The sequence below is a fragment of the Falco rusticolus genome, chromosome 3, assembly GCF_015220075.1.
Source record: "Falco rusticolus isolate bFalRus1 chromosome 3, bFalRus1.pri, whole genome shotgun sequence".
Classification (NCBI taxonomy): Eukaryota; Metazoa; Chordata; class Aves; order Falconiformes; family Falconidae; genus Falco; species Falco rusticolus.
Window position 1 is genome coordinate 61,742,724 of NC_051189.1, and position 17,583 is coordinate 61,760,306.

General features: G+C 44.6%; 1 protein-coding gene across 1 annotated transcript; it reads left to right on the plus strand.

Moving 5' to 3' along the window:
• Positions 1–5,030: 5,030 nt before the first annotated feature.
• Positions 5,031–13,667, plus strand: TUBB6 (tubulin beta 6 class V). Its single transcript, XM_037381044.1, has 4 exons — positions 5,031–5,172; positions 5,761–5,869; positions 6,934–7,044; positions 11,891–13,667. Exons 1-4 carry the CDS (start codon positions 5,116–5,118, stop codon positions 12,952–12,954), a joined length of 1,341 nt encoding a protein of 446 aa, XP_037236941.1. The 5' UTR covers positions 5,031–5,115; the 3' UTR covers positions 12,955–13,667.
• The last annotated feature ends 3,916 nt before the right edge of the window (positions 13,668–17,583 follow it).

Here is a 17,583-nt window from a genome sequence, read left to right on the forward strand (position 1 = left end):
CTTTGCACATTTTGTCCTGCCTTGTGAAATAAATCATCTTGTAGGTATCCACTTCTATTTTAGCCATTGCAAGGAGTACGTGAGAAAGGCTGAAGCCAAGAACACTGGAGGCTCTGCAAACCCCACGTGGCCCCAACAGTTTTTCTTGACCATGAACTTACACAGCTTTTTCAAGGCATCTGTATCTCACACAGGAGCAATACGTGTGTTGCATTTGCCGTCGCTCTCTGATACAACTGCTAAGACTGAACAGCCAATACCCTTGCCAGTGCTGACTAACAGGAAGAAAGAACCACATGGGCTCTGCCCATCATGTTGGAGCACCAAAGAGTTGTCCAGTGGAAGTGAAATGTTCTAGGCTTTTGCCAGCTAGAAACGTCAGGCTAATCCAGACTTAGCCTAGCAGTCAGATCTTCCTTAATCTATGTTCTGTCTGTCATAAAGGGTCATGCCACTCCCTAAAATGGACCTTTTACTATTTCATCTTTTGCTTCCACACCTGGGAGCAAGAGATATTTTGAGATTTTTAAGTCGTGTAAACTGATTGTTCAAGAGGCTGTCTGGAGAGTGGGTTTGCAAAGCTGGGCTATTGGGTTTGTAGCTATCACAACATGTTACTAATTTTTTTAGGCTGAGTATATTAACTGGTTTGTTTTGGTTTTTTTTAACAACAGAAGTGGAGTCAAAATTGCAAAAGGAAGGAAAAAAGGAAAAACAATGAAGGGTGTAAATCTGCAAGTGAAATCTGAAGAAAGCTTTCTTCCTGTTCCATGCATGGTAAAAAAAGGCATACTCTAAATATTGAATTAGCCTAGTGAATGGAAAAAAAAAAAAGGACTCTGAGTTATGAAGGTTAAAAGTCAATATATATTATTGGTATCTGAGAAAGGGACTAGACAGCCAAATACAATAAGTGAAATCCATTGTACTGATGGATTTAAAGTATTTATGGTGTGTTCCTATGTTAATCTATTTATGGAATCTCAGGGACTCGGTCAGAGGAATCACCTAGAAGGAAACTTTTAAAGACATTTAGGTGCCTTAAATTTCCAAGAGGTGTTTAGTAGGGTTTTAAAATACATCCAGAAGTAATCCATAGCAGTTAAGTACATAGTAGGATTTTGAAACACCTAAATGCCTTTAAAATCCCAGACCAAGCCTATGGAGACTTAAAGAGAACGTGCAGGCTTTTGTAGACACAGGTTATAATGGCACCTCCAACTCCTAAGTCAGCTGAACCACTAAATTAATGCAAGCATGGATTAAAAGGATTTGAAGGTACATGACCAACAAACAAGTGTTGCTTCTTTTCAGATTACTAGCAATAAAACATGGAGAAGCTGCAGGTTGATTCAGGTCTGACTGAATATGAACATATGTACTTATGTAGCTATAAAATGTGTACAAGCAAGATGCAAATTTGTTGGGTAAACTGTTGCTCACCTTCATCGCGTGCATGGTTCTACAGTCTTACACATACTTCAGTGGGTTACTTCGTATGTGTGGGAAACTGGCTGAAGTTTTGGCCTCTAAACGGTGTTTGACTGCTGCTCCCAAACAGCAAACAATCCTTTCAAAGAAGACAGACACTGGCAGTGCAACCATTACAGCTTCTCAGGAAGCACATAGACTAAAGGCTCTACTACTATACACTCTCATTGCTTCTTTTACCCTCTCAGTGACCTCCCTATGTCCATTTTTAACTTCTTACTTCTGTTCTCAAGATATAATTTGATTCAGATCATTGAATGGGTTTGATCTACTGCTGGGTTGCGTGGTTCAGGTCTTATCTCTACAAACACAAAAGAGCACAGTGGAACAGCAGCAGGTGGGGGAAACCCAATAACATACCTAGAGAAAAGGATCCCCATGCCCCAGCTGCTCCGAGAGAGGGATCAGCCTGTGGGCCGGGTGTGACACCCATCACCACTAGTCCATGGGAGAGGCTCCGTGGACCACTGTATGGAGAGGGGTTAATGTCTGCAGCAGTATGGGACTCTTTAGGGGATGGAGGGGAAGAACATCTTTGGGATTGTACAAGATGACTTATGGGATGTTTAGAGGAGGAATCGAAGTTGGGATAAAGGTGGTTTGGTATGGAAAAATAAAAGAATATAGGGATAAAATGGCCTGGTTGGGTGTAAACAGGTTGCTGGCCAGTATGCCTATCTGATCACCTCAGTCTATCTTGTCTTACTGAACTGTATTTAATTATTTTACTGGGGGTGGGGAGTGTTGGGGTGTCTATATCCTGTGTGTATGTGTGTGTATGGTGGTCTGAGTGCCAGCCATTGGTGGTGGGGGACACAAGTTGTAGGGGCCTCTGTGTCTGTGATGGAGCAACTGGGGAGACCATAGTGTGTGGATAACTGACTAGCTGAAAAGGGTCACATAGACATAGTCCAGCTGGCTGGACAAAAATGCACATCGCTCTCAGCTTATCTGAAGTAAAGCAAAATACACTGTCTTTGGCTGTCCTTGTTACACAATAACAGGAAGATTTTGGTGGGAAAAGAATGTTGCAGGTGGGAACAGAAAACTACAGAAGAGAAACTAGGGGTGGGCTTGGTATTTAGGCAACTAACCAATAATGAGCTTAACTTTTGTAATATGTATGAGCTAATTATAAGAAGGCATAAAAGGTGACTGTAAGAGACAATAAACGAAGTCTGCTGATCACTCATATTGAGTGACTGTGTCTTCCCTCCATCGCAACAATAGTGCACACACATTATGTGGATCTGTGTGTCAGTGTGTAGTCACTAGTAAACATCAAGCCAGGCTAGCTAGAGAGAAGGGTAAAAAGCTGGGGAGTTAAGTTTTGGAGCAGCCCTAAGTCCAGGTAAGAGAGTAAAGGGACCAGAGGATCTGTGAAGCGGCTACTGGAGGAATCGGGGGTCCAAGCCACCTACTGGAGGGACTGTGGTGGGGTCTGAGGGTCAGCGACTGTTAAGGTCACAAGTCTGGACTGTCTACCTGAGAAAATTGTTTGCCTGTGTGTGTCTCTCTGTGAGGCTACTGAAGATCCAGGAGCCAGCTATTGAATCAGCTGAGTGTCCTAAGACCAGCTACTGGAGGAGGGAGCCATAGTTGGTGTCTGTCTTGCAGGTCTGAATACCAGCAACTGGAATGGAGCTGTGAGCCTCTGGGAATAATATTTCCAGGTGCCAGCGACTGGGAAGATTGAGATCCAGGGGTCAGCTACTGATTAGGATGAGTGTCTAAGACAAGCTGCTGGAGGGGTCCATATTGTATAGATGTATACAAATACATATTTGTTTTCCATTAATGGGCTTCTGTCCTGATCAGCCAGGGAGGGGAACAGGACGAGGCCATTAGTGCTGTTTGTGTTTGCACGAGTGCTGTGTTTTCTGTGTTAATCAGTGTGGCCAGCCATGTGTGTATGTATATGCATGCGTGTGCATGTACATGCACCTATTGGGAATACACCATCAGGCCTACCACTAGCTGGATGTGGGAACTAATTGAATTTTAAAAAGTAGCATACCAGCAGAAATGATTGTAACAGGCAAGTTGATGGCAAGTATGAACCATAAACAGTAAATGGAGGGATTTGCAAAGCGTGGGGAAAGCCAGGCCTGGAAGACATACTCAAGGACATATAGATTCAAGCAAAGCCCCAGATGACCTCACTAATCAGGCTACTGAACAAATGACTTGATCACGGATCTCTCCCAAAAATGCAGATCACACAGAGAAAGGCATTTATTTTGAGTCCTTCAGCAGAAAAAAAAGGAACGTAGTATCCAATCCTGCACTGGTGGCTGCTTGCAAGGCAAACACAGCAGTCCCCCAGCTGCCTCACTGATGTCAGAAGGACATTTGACTCGGCCTGGCATGGTGCATATGGGCTACTCAGAGGTCATCTGCAATAAGCTGCTGGCCCTGCTTAAAAACATTTATGAAAAGCAAGGTTGGAGCCCAGAGCACACAGTCTAGCTAACATTGTCACGTCACAGCAACATAAGGGCAGGGAGGTAGGAGGTGACTTCCCAGCCCAAGTGCAGATTTTGGGTTATTTGGGGGTTATTTATCGATTGATGGGGGTTACCTTAACTGTGTTCAAGCCGTAGAGAGCACCCAAGATTATTCTCCAGGAAAGTCCCAGCTGGGTCACCTTTGATCAAGCAAGCAGATAATGATGTTCTGTTACTTTGGCTTCAAGGCTGCTCCTGCACAACAGCAGAGATGTGCATAGACAGATGACTGCCTCCAGCCAGGGCTATATACAAGAACAGGCTACGTGGACAATGGCATCACACAGTGGCATGGAACAAGTCACAGTGGCCTTGAAACAGGCAGCCAAGCTAGGGAGCTTTCCTCTAGCTGGGAAACTGTGCAACAGGTACCTAAAGGGATCATAAAGGAGATTCAGTGGGAACTTGTTTCTTCTCTGGAGGGGAAAGAAAATCTGCTTTTTCATGAAAAGTCAAGCTATTCAAACGATGCGTATTCCAGACCATGCTCCGTGTGGTGGTGACACAAGCTTTCAGGAAAGCTGCCCCAGAGACCGCTCGCCTTTCCCAGTTGCAGTTTTCAGGCAGCAGCTTGTCACCCTGCGGGCAGCGCCACACCAGCAGGCAGCCACGCCAGGGTGGCCGGTGGCAGGTCATTGTGAAGGTCCCCCCGTTTCTCTGGACGCTGCCCCTCCAGCGAAGGGGGCCGTCTGCCCGGCCGTGGGGCAGCAGGCCCGGGTGCGGCAGGAGAGCGCGGCGGTGCCCGCCCGCCCACAGCGCGGGCAGGGCCCCCCGGGGGGTGAAGGTGACACAGCCGCGTTTGCCGGGCGCGGTGAGGGGCGCAGCACGGGCGGGAGCCACCCCCGGGGCAGGAGAGCCCCCCGAGACCCTCCTCGCCCGTGAGGAAAGCGCGGGCGGCGGCCGTGCCCCCTCCCCGGCCCGTCGGCGGGGCCCAGCCGCCCGCGGCGCGAGGGCGGTCCCCAGCGGGGGCGGCCGTTGGCGGGGCGCGCGCGGGGCGCCGGCCGTTGGGCGAGCGGCAGCGGCGGGGGGGTGGGCGCGCGCCGCCTCGCAGCCCATAAAGCGCCACCCGGTCGGCGGGGGCCGCCCACAGCCGGGCTGGGCGGCGGGCGGCTTCGCCATGAGGGAGATCGTGCACATCCAGGCGGGCCAGTGCGGAAACCAGATCGGGACCAAGGTGAGCCTGAGGGGAGCCGCCGCCGCTTTGCGGAGCCTCTCGGCGCCCGGGGGACGCGCCCGGCCGCAGCTCTGGGCCGCTCGGCCCCGCGGGGCTGGGCTGGGCTGCGCCGCGCCGGCCGCCGCCCTCCCGCGCCCGCAGCCAGCCGCTGCCCGGGGGCGCGGGCCACGGCGCATCTCGCCGCTCCCCCGGCCACAGAAGGCTTGGGAAAGTTCCGAAACCCAACGGAACTTTTTTTTTTTTAAACTATTTAAAAAAATACTTTTGTGTTTAAGCGGGCCGGGCCGCGGCTCGAGGGCGGCAGGAGCCCGAGCGGCCCCTCGGGAGGCTGGAACGCCGCGGCCCGGGCGGGCTCGGAGCGGCGCGGCCGCCGCCCGGCCGCTGGGCTAAACCCCCCCGGTGCCTGCCTGGCTCGTGCCGGCACCGCGTCCCGCCCCGGGCGGGGCAGGGCAGGGCAGGGCGGTCCCGGGCACGCCAGGAATCCGGCAGCTGCCGCGGGGCCGCCGCCGCCCCCGGCCCGGGCGCTGGGCAGGGCCCCCCGCGCTCCGCAGGGGAGTTCCCGACCCGCTTCTCGTTTTCCTCCCTTAGTTTTGGGAAGTGATAAGCGACGAGCACGGCATTGACCCGGCCGGAGGCTATGTTGGTGACTCAGCGCTGCAGCTGGAAAGGATCAATGTCTACTATAATGAATCATCGTGTAAGTGTGGGATGGGGAGGGGAGGGGTGCGGGACGGGGGACTCCGTGGGAAGGGGCGTGGAAATCTGGGAGAGAACGGGTGTCTGAAGCTGTACTGCACAGCTGGTCACACTCCTCCAGTGCCTGCCCTCAGTCCCCCAGCCGATCCCGGCACACCCCATTATACACAGACAACGTTACCTACTTTCTTATAAACTGGCAACTGGGTGTCACCTCCCCAGGCAGAGAAAAGTGGCACAAGGGGCTGTCCTTGGAGCCTGGAAAAGGAGGTTTGTTTACTATTTTAACGCTACGCTAGGCGTTTGTTCTTTTAACCTATGATTACTTCAGACGTGTCTTATCAATTACCCCAAATTAAACTGTTGGTTATATGAGCCTGCATCTTTAGTACTCTCATTTCATAACTGAGAGGGTTGGGCCACAGGTAATGGAGAACTCAAAGGTGATTCATTAATAAGATGCCAAAGGTGCTCAAATCCCCTGAGTCAGTCTGGTGTTGAAGGGTGTTAACAGCGTGAAATAAGGATCATGAGTCCTTTGGTGTACTAGTACGAACTTGCAAGTGTGAATGTTTCATCTTTTGTCCAGCTCAGGTTAATTCATATTACTTACCTGAGTTTTCTTGACCAATTTCAAATGGATGCAGATTCTTTTTGTGCTTCGTGGTTGAACTGCTACTGTTTGCTACATACCATGTAGTTCTTCTCAGTGGAGGTGAATGCTTCAAGCACAAAAGCTTGTGAGACATACTAGGGTAATTTGAACGTAAACCCTTCACTCACCCCATTATTCACAGAAAAGATTATTTCTTTCTTGTAAAGAACATGCTTTTTATTGCTAAAAAAGAGCTTACAAAATGTAACATCTGTAGGCCCCCAAAGATGTCAGGTCTGTTTTTCAAGTGGAACTGATTGCTATTGGTTTTCGCCACCATGACTTCCTGTATAGGAAATATTTGTTATATGTAGACTAATAATATGAGACGTCATATGTTTCTGTATTGAGAACTATACCCATGTTAGCTTATTTCAGAATGTTAAGGGTGCGCTTACTTTTTGTTATAGCCCAGAAATTTGTACCAAGAGCAGTCTTGGTGGACTTGGAACCAGGAACCATGGATAGCGTGCGATCTGGTCCTTTTGGTCAGCTCTTTCGGCCTGATAATTTCATCTTTGGTATGTGCACATAACTTTTTCAAAAACAAAGCAATACAACAGGTGTTTGATTACCAAGTGAATGGTCAAAAAGCATTTAATCTCTCTATTCCAAAGTGATTGTTGGTACTGAGGAATCCTACTAGCTTAACAGTGTGATTGCAATTATCTGTAAGTCAGCTAAAAGATCCTGTTAACTAACAAAGTCATTGTTCTGTTAATCATTCCTTCAATTAGCAAACTACTGAAAGTTTCCTATGGTATTCGGATAAAGAACATTTGCTTTCCATATATACAAACTTCAGAGAAATCTTAAGACCACTTCTTTACAACAAAATGCATGGAAATTCTGCAGAAAATAGAGGGGGTGGTGGTGGAAATCTCAACTACAAGCCAACCAGACTACTCTTTACTTGAATTCATATTAAATGCTTGAGTACTGAATTGTTTATAGGCTGTGTAATTCAACTTTTCCAGCAGATCCTTACAGTATAGTAAACAGTGGAGGAAGACCAACTGTAATATGGAAAACACTGTCATATGCAGCCAGTTACTGGGTTATTTTCCAGCATAACAAGGAACAGTCTGAGAGTACGTGGGGAACTTCTGTTTTTGCAGTGTTCTTGCAGAGAGTTGTTTTGGTGTTTCCTGTTATACTTTGGACTTTTGTAGTACTTTCCCCATAAAGCTTAAAAATGCACATTCTAGGATTAAATTTCATAGCATCCTTATGAAGTACAGAAGCATTATTAGTCCCTTTGCAATAAAAGTGAAATAGCATGTGAAATTGAAGTGATCAGTGTGCTGAAACAGGAAGTCTGAATGAAAGCTACCATGAGAACTCTTGTGTCCTTGTGGTTCCAAGTCTGCACTAGCCACAAAACACATTTCCTCCTGCCAAGGCAAGTTTAGGTTGCAACTTAGTTTGGTATGTTGTGTTAACATAAGGAAGGAACAATGCCAGGGACAGACAGAGAAAAGATAAACATTATTTGGGTGGTATAAAACAAACTGAAGTCTGGGTTGTTGCTGTTGAGGTGGGGAGTAAAGAAGCCATACAGAGCCACTTCAAGTCTTTAACTGACTTAAAACTCTTAATTCTATATCGCTGTTGTCCTTTATACTTCATGGCAGTGATGTCAAGGATCTCTTTCGAAGGAGCATCAAGTTACGACATGTAAAAGTAAGCGTGGGGAGAAAAGCCATAGATGTAGGCAACTTTATAAAGTATGTTTCTATATTCAGGTTTCTCCTTTCATTCCCTTTCTCTGGCCTGGACCACACAAGCCCCCTGAAAGTGAATTCACCTGATCTATGGAAATACCTGAACAGGAGCTTTGCAGTTTGTCATACCACCAGTAAAACCAGAGCGAAATCAGTTTAGAATGTCTTCAACAATAGTCCAGTTCAGTGTATTCCCTTCCTGCCAAGATAACAATGAACCAACAGCATGTGATCAACTTGTATCTGACTGAGGCCCCTGCCAGCATCAGGCACTGTCCTCCCAACCTGCTGAATAATGTAGAATGGCTGAGTGCTGAAGTAATGATCTTGTGTCAAAAGCCAACAAAGCATTTTGTTTTCTCTTTTAAAAATCTGGCCTGTGCCCACAAAGGGTTTTGTGGCAGAAGCTGGCAGTTCCTTGCTTGCTGTACCCCAGGCTGTTAGGGCTCATTCTGATGGAGATGTTTTCTGCCTATGCTTGTATATACCTGCATATGCCCATGTTTCCATAGCAAGTAATTCCATTCCACAGACCATCAGTCAGGATTTCATTTGGCTATACTGCATATGTGATCACACAGTCCAGATACAGGAATTTTAGCTTAGACTGCAGGAGACTTAGATGGACACAAAACAATCCTTTTGCTTCAGTGATTGTGTTGACAAGGTAGTGATATAAAGGGTGAAGTGCAGGCGGAATAATCTCACTGTATGAGAGCAGCAGGTCTCCTGGCCTTCTAACAGCATATGGCTGCCCACCAGGGATGGCTGTGAGCCATGATGTACCGCCTCTTGTTAGGCAGTTTTCATTTGTACATTTTTGCATTTGTCATTATTCTCTTGTGTACACCCTTGCTAGCTTTGCTACATACATGCCACATCTATTTAATTTGTCTGAACTGGTAGGGGCAACCACAAAATGGCCGTTAGCCAGTCAAAGGAACTGTCCTTTCTTCCCTAAATCATACCATGTGTTCATCACCGAGGTTGTTCGCGCTAGGCTTCTAAGAGTTAGTGTGCAAGCTACTGAGCTCTCTTCCCAGGTTTGTCTTTTATTTCAAACAGCAAAGAGAGGAAAGGAGTGAAAGAAAATTGCAGGAAATAGTTAGCATTTTAGGGATTAAAAAATAAATTGACTGTTAGACAAATGGCTTCTGTGCACATGCAGCTCAACCTAAATGTGTGATAACCCTACAATGTGTTGGAGAAAAAAATAGTGGCAGAAGGATCCAGAGATACCAAGAGTGCAAATAAGTAGTGGAATTGCTTTGCATAAACTTCCTTTAGAGCTCTGTAAATGCACAGTGAGAAAAGGCAGAGGCAGGATGCTAGAGACTGGCTGCATACAATGCAGAGCTTCCAGGATTGGCAAAATATCTGCCAAGTCCTGATTTTTGTGGACACAGGCTCATTTTCCACCTAAAGACTTAGTCCTCATGGAATTTGATCATTTTATATGTTTGTCTTCAGAGGTCTGGTAGGTATCTGATAAGTGGAGGACATCCAGTAGGGTTTCACAGGATTATGATCAAGATTTCCAGATACGTGGCAGCCTTGTCAGAGCCATGGCACCTCCAGACTATACCGTATTGTCACGAGTAAGAAGTCTGGAGCTTCTAGGGCTTATTTTAAGTGTTCTGTGTGGCGGTGGTGGTCTTACAGTGCTATAGAGCCAGTGGGTCTGGAAGTATTGGATTACTGGGCATATATATGCACACAGCAGGAAATCTCGAATGTCGGAGCCCCTGGGCAGGTAGGTGGCGGACCAGTGGATGAAGAGCCATGTTACCACTGGAGTAGCCAATAGCTGTGAGCTGGAGGGACGCCGTTAGTATTGGTGTAGGCAGCCACTCCTACAGTTCCGCTAGGCAGTTTAAATGTAAAGGTTGTATTAGTGCAATAGAGAGAGGAAGTGGTGGTAGTGTGGGCATCCAGGAGTATGTGAGACGGAGATTGAGGCTAAGGGGGTCTAGTGCAGTGGAGGGCCCAAAGGAGGACAGGGTCTGCCTCAGTGTTAGGCATTTTATTTCCTAACTCAATTTGCAAACTGAGCAAAAGCAAGTAAAATCAGTCTCAACTGATTCTTGTTCCCCACACCCCCTATGAAAATGTAATTTCCACACTTGTGAGAGTAATTGCCACTCTCCTTTTACCTTGTCCTTTGTTCCTATTCTCTCCTTATCTCATTGTCCACTAAAGAAAGACATCATGATGTTCACTCAAGGGGAAATCTGTAAAATAAAGTCCTAAATTCAGAATTCAGCTCTGTTAGGATCCTTCTGCATTTTGGAGTGATGTCTGCTTGTTAGTGTGCATCCTGATGTACTGCACTATCTGTAGTAGGGGATCTACTCAAGCAGACCGCAGATAGTTGCAAACATGTTTAATTCTGGAAGGATATTACTTAGTGTTTTGCCCAGCTGGACAGGAAGTGCTGAGCTCCCTAGGTTCAAAGAGAGAAAAATAGAGCAACATATAGAACAATGCATTAACTAATCAAATACATCATGAGGAAACAAAGCATTTATACAGTAAAAATAAAGTGCATCGTAATCAAACATTATTCCAGCAAGCAGTTTCCTTGATTCTTATGTTTGGCACTAGCACAGTGTGCTGGGAATTGAAATAAGACATGTTAATAGGAAGGAAGGGGAAGGTCGTGGAGAATGATGCAGTAGTTGACAGCTCTATACCTAATTCTGAAACTGTTGCTTTTTCTGAATACCACTCACAAAAGTACCAGTAAGTGAGTCTAGTGGCACGATGTATGTGTGTAGTAGTCACCGTGAGGAACAGGAGTATTAAGAAAAATGGTCCCCTCTTTAATCCTCCTCGTTATCCAAGTAATAACAAAACAGTGACATAGCAAAGGATCCGCACTGTCCATACTAATAAACTGAGTGGCACATAAATGGAAAATGGAAGCCTTCCTTGAGGAGAAAATAAGGGGCTCATGAAACATCAGTAATCCAGTTTTGCAAGTTGTTTTGCAGATACTGAAGAATGAGTTTGTACAGAATCCAGTAAAAACTAAAAGGTGCCGGATAACTTCCAAGTTCTTGAAATAACATTCTTGGAGCTTCTGTTGATAAGTATTTTCATTCAGGCTAGGTAACCATGAATTTAAAAAGCTATAGTTACTGATATGACAGGTTAAACAGGACTTCTGAAGCCCAGCCTTATCCTTGAATGACAACAATGCCTCTGTGTCTCATGGGAACGGTCCAAGAACCTTTCATTTAGAAATGTGTATCTGTGTTTTACTTTTGTATACATCATGGTCCTTAGAAAGTATTTAAATATCAAACAGCCATCTTGTGTTTATGGAATAAGTGGGATTGGGAGTGTGAAAGCTTTCAAAACAAGGAGTCAAGGCCATCTTTGCATTCATGGCAGGTTAAATACAAAAAGGAAAAAAAAAAAAATCACACAAAGGCACAAACGAAGAATACCAGGGATTTGAGTCAAAAAAAGACTATATAAAGTTCATGTTGGTACTTCCAAAGGTATTTGTAGGCAAAATGGAAGAGCACAGGTATCTACACGACAGATATTGTTACAGATGTGTATCCATTTAGCATGCAAATAGCAAACTTTACCAATAATTTTGTGTATTTTCTTTCCCTATTGTATGTTATTTTAGGACAAACTGGTGCAGGAAACAACTGGGCTAAAGGACATTATACAGAAGGGGCAGAGTTGGTTGACTCTGTACTTGATGTAGTAAGAAAAGAGTGCGAACACTGTGATTGCTTGCAAGGATTTCAGCTCACTCATTCCCTGGGAGGAGGGACAGGGTCTGGCATGGGAACCCTACTCATCAGCAAGATACGAGAGGAATATCCAGACAGGATAATGAATACCTTTAGTGTCATGCCCTCCCCAAAGGTTTCTGATACAGTGGTGGAGCCTTACAATGCTACGCTCTCAGTCCACCAACTGGTTGAAAATACAGATGAAACCTACTGCATTGACAATGAAGCTTTGTATGACATTTGCTTCCGTACCCTGAAGCTCACCACTCCAACGTACGGTGATTTAAACCACTTGGTTTCCGCTACCATGAGCGGGGTAACTACATCCCTGCGTTTTCCAGGCCAACTAAATGCTGACCTCCGGAAGCTGGCAGTAAATATGGTCCCTTTCCCACGCCTTCACTTTTTCATGCCAGGCTTCGCTCCTTTGACAGCTCGAGGCAGCCAACAATATCGAGCACTCACTGTTCCAGAGCTCACCCAGCAGATGTTTGATGCCAAAAATATGATGGCAGCCTGTGACCCAAGACACGGGCGATATCTGACAGTGGCTACTGTCTTCCGTGGTCCCATGTCCATGAAGGAGGTTGATGAGCAGATGTTGGCCATCCAGAACAAGAACAGCAGTTACTTTGTGGAGTGGATCCCAAACAATGTCAAGGTGGCAGTGTGTGACATACCTCCTCGTGGCCTCAAGATGGCTTCCACATTCATTGGCAACAGTACTGCTATTCAAGAGCTCTTCAAAAGGATCTCGGAGCAGTTTTCAGCCATGTTCAGGCGAAAGGCTTTCCTCCACTGGTTCACAGGAGAAGGAATGGATGAAATGGAATTTACAGAAGCGGAAAGCAACATGAATGATCTGGTTTCAGAGTATCAGCAGTACCAAGAAGCAACAGCAAATGATGGAGAGGAAGCATTTGAAGATGATGAAGAGGAAATCAATGAATAAAGAAATTGGGTGCATTATTTCGCAGGCCAAATTCTCAGATATGGATTTCTAATAATTAGGCTTACAAATCTGTATTTGGGCTTAAAAAAAAAAAAAAAAAAGGAAAAAAGGAGCATGAGTTTCAGATGTTATGAGGTGCTCTTCAGAGTCCATTGAGGTCACCGAGAACTGAGGACATTCAGCATTAGCATTTCTGGAAATCGGGTCATTTCTGTTCATGAGACAAACAAGGCATTCAGTGAGGACTTTGGTCTAAGAGTCTGAACACAGCGATTGCTAGATTGGGATCTTTTTTTTTCCCAACGAAGTGTGTCATCCATAAAGTTATACAAGAGAAGACAAAATAGGCATGAAAAATCTACAAAATAGAGCTGCACTATTTTAATTCAATTATGAGTAAGAAAATCTTGTAGGTTTGAAGTATTCATTCTGTACCGAATGTGTAATACTGAACTGCCAGGAACAAAATTTATTTGTAATAAAAAGAAGACAAAGGTTTTAGCTATTCTGTACAGTAACTGTTAACAGTGATACTTGACTCTAGTCCTCTAAAAACAAAATAAAGAAATCAGTATCCTCTCAAGCAAAAGTGTTTTGGGCAGTCAATGCTATATATATATATATCCAGTGAGCTGCAGGCCAGAGGCTGGATTTATGCTATGTGACTTCATCGCTTGCAGCTGAATAATCACAAATTACATATATGAAATCTATCCACTTGTGATGTGTTCTTTAAGGACCTTTAGGGTTTGAAGTGGCACCCTAGTATCTTGCTGGTCCCCCATCTCTCTGGTTATCGCTAGTTACTGATGCTAATTTTCCATTCCACCTAGCCCATACAGCCGAAATGTAGATACTCCACAGAACATGGTGGGAGAGGGGACATAGGCTGTGTGTCAATAAATCTCACTACCTAGGTTTGTATGTTCACCACACCTATAGGTGCTATGGATGTCTTGTTACCAAGATGGGTTATAATCGCTGGACAGATTAAGGTTAAAGTACAAATAAAAGTATTTATCCACAGTATTTGAAACAGCTGGTAAAATGAAAGATGCACGACTTTATCTGCTTACACTAAAACTGAAACAGAAGAGTCTCTGTCTTGTCCAGCTGACTTGCTGCCTTGACAAAGTGACTACAGGGCATTCACTCTGTGCATGCTTTATGTTTCTGCTTATATCAATTAAACAACCGTTCTCCATTAGAGAGCCTTTACCAGAGAACACTGTCTACGTGGAGACTCTTATTTAGGTCAGTTTCTAAGCAACAAAAATAAGCAAAGGAGAAAACCTCTGGAAATGCAAACTAAAAGTGTTTCAGGAACTCTTTGCTCTTTCTCTTCTCGCCTTCAGAAGCACTTTCTAAGCAAGAGTGTTGCTCAATACTTCTTAAAAAGAAAGGCACTATGCAAACATAGTATATTTTCCAAAGAGCCACTGCTCCTAACAAGATGATGTTATGTTAGTTTGGGATCCAGGGAATGAGACAGTATTTTATAAAGTATATGAACCAGGCAGCTGTTACCCACATCATAAGCTGAAGCTGTCTGCACAATTTTAGCCTACACAGAATGGAACTAAACTACTTTTAATAAATTACAAGTTTTTCATATAAAGTGACTTCATGGATTGAAGCACAGTTGTTGGAAACGCCAACCAAACTGGCCTTGGCAGAGGTGTTAGGCAGAGACTGGGAGGGCCTGGCTGATTCTTCTGAAGGGTCATGATGGAGTCTGCAAATCCACGGTGGCCACATTCTCTGCAATGGCTAGTGATGCCCAAAGAACTCATGAATAGAAATCAAGCACCTTTAAATATGCATTTTATAAATGTTGTGCTATGTTGTGGCTATGTATTTATCATGGCATGAGCTGCGTTAAAGAGAAGTTAACACTTGGTGCAATACAAAGCAAAATCCACAGGGAACAAAGCCATTAAACACAGAATTAGTTGATGCTTTGTACATGGCAGGCTATTAGCTTCATGAGGGAGGAGAACATGTTCCAGGCTCAGTCTGCCATCATATAGCTGCGGCACAGACTTTGCAGTTAAAACACTAGCATAGCTTCTTCTGAATGAAGTAGAACCAGCCATCTTACAGCTTGTGGAACTGCATTTTGGTGTAATACAGAATTTGTAACTAGGTCACAGCCATAAATTCTGACATTGCTGTGAAAAAAAGTTGTTAACACTTAAAAATACCCAGGAATCTTGGAGTTCCTAAATAACTGAATTAGTTATTCACTTGGTGAACCAGGCTGTTCTTTATTGCTTTTTGTACTCTGATTCAAAATCCAGAATACAGACTCCGAGCCTGTGGAATCCAGACCTGACAACATCCTCTGATCCTGCTTTGACTTCTAGCTGTTCTTTCACATGTGTTTACTTGCAACTGTCTGGCATGTATTTCTAGAATGTGTGGAGGAGGGGGAGGCAAACTAAAACCCTCTTTAGAAAAAAAAGGGAGACAGATTTTCCATCTGATCTTAGGGGAAAAAACCCAACCCACGGAAAGGAACCCAGGAACCTGTAGTAGGACCATTACCAGAGGACCAGCTTGCACGTAAGCAGTGAGGAAGCCATGGGAAGCACAAATGCTTCCTGTTCCCCTTCAGTCAACCAACTCCAGACCCCTTCCTTTCCTGACAAAACTGAAAATTGTTCTAGTAACAGGTTTGGTGAAAGATTCCTCCAGTTGCACTTCCTTTCAAATACCTTCCTACTTTTCCCTTGGGGACTTATCTTTTACTTTGAAATCTCTCTGCCGAGTCCCACCCAGCTAACTTTGTTCCTCTTGTCACATTCCTCACCTATATGGTTTTCATTTCCCCCCTATTTTTTCAGCCTAGTCCCTTGTACCTTTTTCTTCTGTGCCTAGCCCACCTTCCTTTTCTCTCTTTTTTACTGCCTTGCACCTGGCACACAGGTAAATACACAGAAGCAGGCTGCTGGGGCAAGCCAAACCTGGAAGTGCAGCTCCCAGTACTGCCCGGACACAAACACCTCTGCCAACACGAGTACGAGGGGAATAAGGGGCAACCTACACTGGTGACACCACTTGAAAACAGGGAGCGGGCACAGCCTGCCACGGGAAGGAGGTGTATCAGGACAGAAACAGGGATCTAACCCAAGGGGCCAGCTCCTTTGCAAAGTCACTCTGATCAAAGCCACCAAAGAATTGGGCAGACCTTCCGTTTACAGACGTGGCAGTCCCCGCACATGCTACCTTAACAAAGCCACCTCAGGCTCTTGATTTCTCTGCTCTCCATTTCTTCTCTTACATTTGCATCTCCTTAGGAAAAAGTGGTCACCTCCTGGGAATGGGGTCAGGTTGGGAAAGTGTCTAGACCTGCTGCTTCTCCCAGCACTGGGAGGAGCAGGGAATTTATAGTTCCCTTGTTGCAGTACAAGCCCCTACTAGTCAAAGCAGCACCACTCAACATGTTTGCAACAAAAATTAATCTGGCCTTATTGGCAGCCACACCATGGCCTAAACTTGATTTTCTTGATGTTAAATCACCTGAAGTCTTAAATTTGTGAGTAGGAGGCAGCTAGCTACTCTTTAAAGAAACAGGTTGAGTAAACAGATTTTTTGTTTTTCCATATCTTTGATTCCAAAATCCCAACACAGTAAAATTCTACCACTTTCGGCACAAAATATTAAGACTTAACGAGGTAGGACTACACAAAGCAAGTTAATGCTCCTAAAATAGTGGCAAAGGGCCTTGCCTCGCCTTTACATTATATAACTTCATATGTAACTTCACAATTATTAATTGTATGCCGCAACTAAACAAGAGTGGCATTGAAAAGCAGACAGCACAAACAGGGAGTAAGAGAAAGTATTTCCTGGAGAAGATTTTTTTTCTCTTTTTTTTTTTTTTTTTTTTCTCACCATCTGGTAGTACCATTGTGAAGTTAGGTTAGGTTTTTTTTTTGGGGGGTGGTTTGGTTTCTTTGGTTTTTTTTAAAGAATGAGGAAATGCACAATTCTGACCTTTGTGACATTAGCACATTTAGACCTCGGCACTGGCTACAAAGTGCCTATTCCAAACACTAAGTGTTCAGCTAAATAGGGCAGAATACAACTAACAAGGCATTAACGTAGAATACATGTGAGGTACAGCACTAGAGTATGTGCACAGGAATCAGTCACTACTTCACCATGTGTGCAAGATACAAGTTTTATAAAACAAGTTATAATAAACTATTCTAAACCGACTCAAATAGTAAAAGGAACTGAAGATTAGGGGTTTTTAGGATGCTTTTTTAGACATCATCTATTCTACAACAAATCCTATAATAGGGATACACAGAAGTATTGTTTAACAATGCCTGCCAAATAAGCCCTAAATTGCTATACTGCTCTGTGTCCCTTGTTCTTCACTCTAAATCTAGGCAACATCACAGATGGCAACAGCTTCATCACAAAGAAAAAAAAATCTGCAAAAAAATTTTCTGATAACAGCTTCAAGTAATTAAAACAAACAGGTTGTGTCTGATCTTTCAGAGACAACTTTTTCTTTTGTCTTCCTACTCTTTCTAGTATGTTGCAACATAGAAATAGACTCAATCACTAGTTATACCCTTAACCTGCCCTCTCAGTCATAAGTCTTGAAGGATTTCT

What these genes read in the sequence shown, in the direction of transcription:
- TUBB6 (XM_037381044.1), top strand. Translation starts at nt 5,116, where the DNA reads ATGAGGGAGATCGTGCACATCCAGGCGGGCCAGTGCGGAAACCAGATC. An exon ending in CTACTATAATGAATCATCGT is followed by an intron (nt 5,870 to 6,933) that starts GTAAGTGTGGGA and finishes TTTTTGTTATAG; the next exon opens with CCCAGAAATTTGTACCAAGA. An exon ending in GCCTGATAATTTCATCTTTG is followed by an intron (nt 7,045 to 11,890) that starts GTATGTGCACAT and finishes ATGTTATTTTAG; the next exon opens with GACAAACTGGTGCAGGAAAC.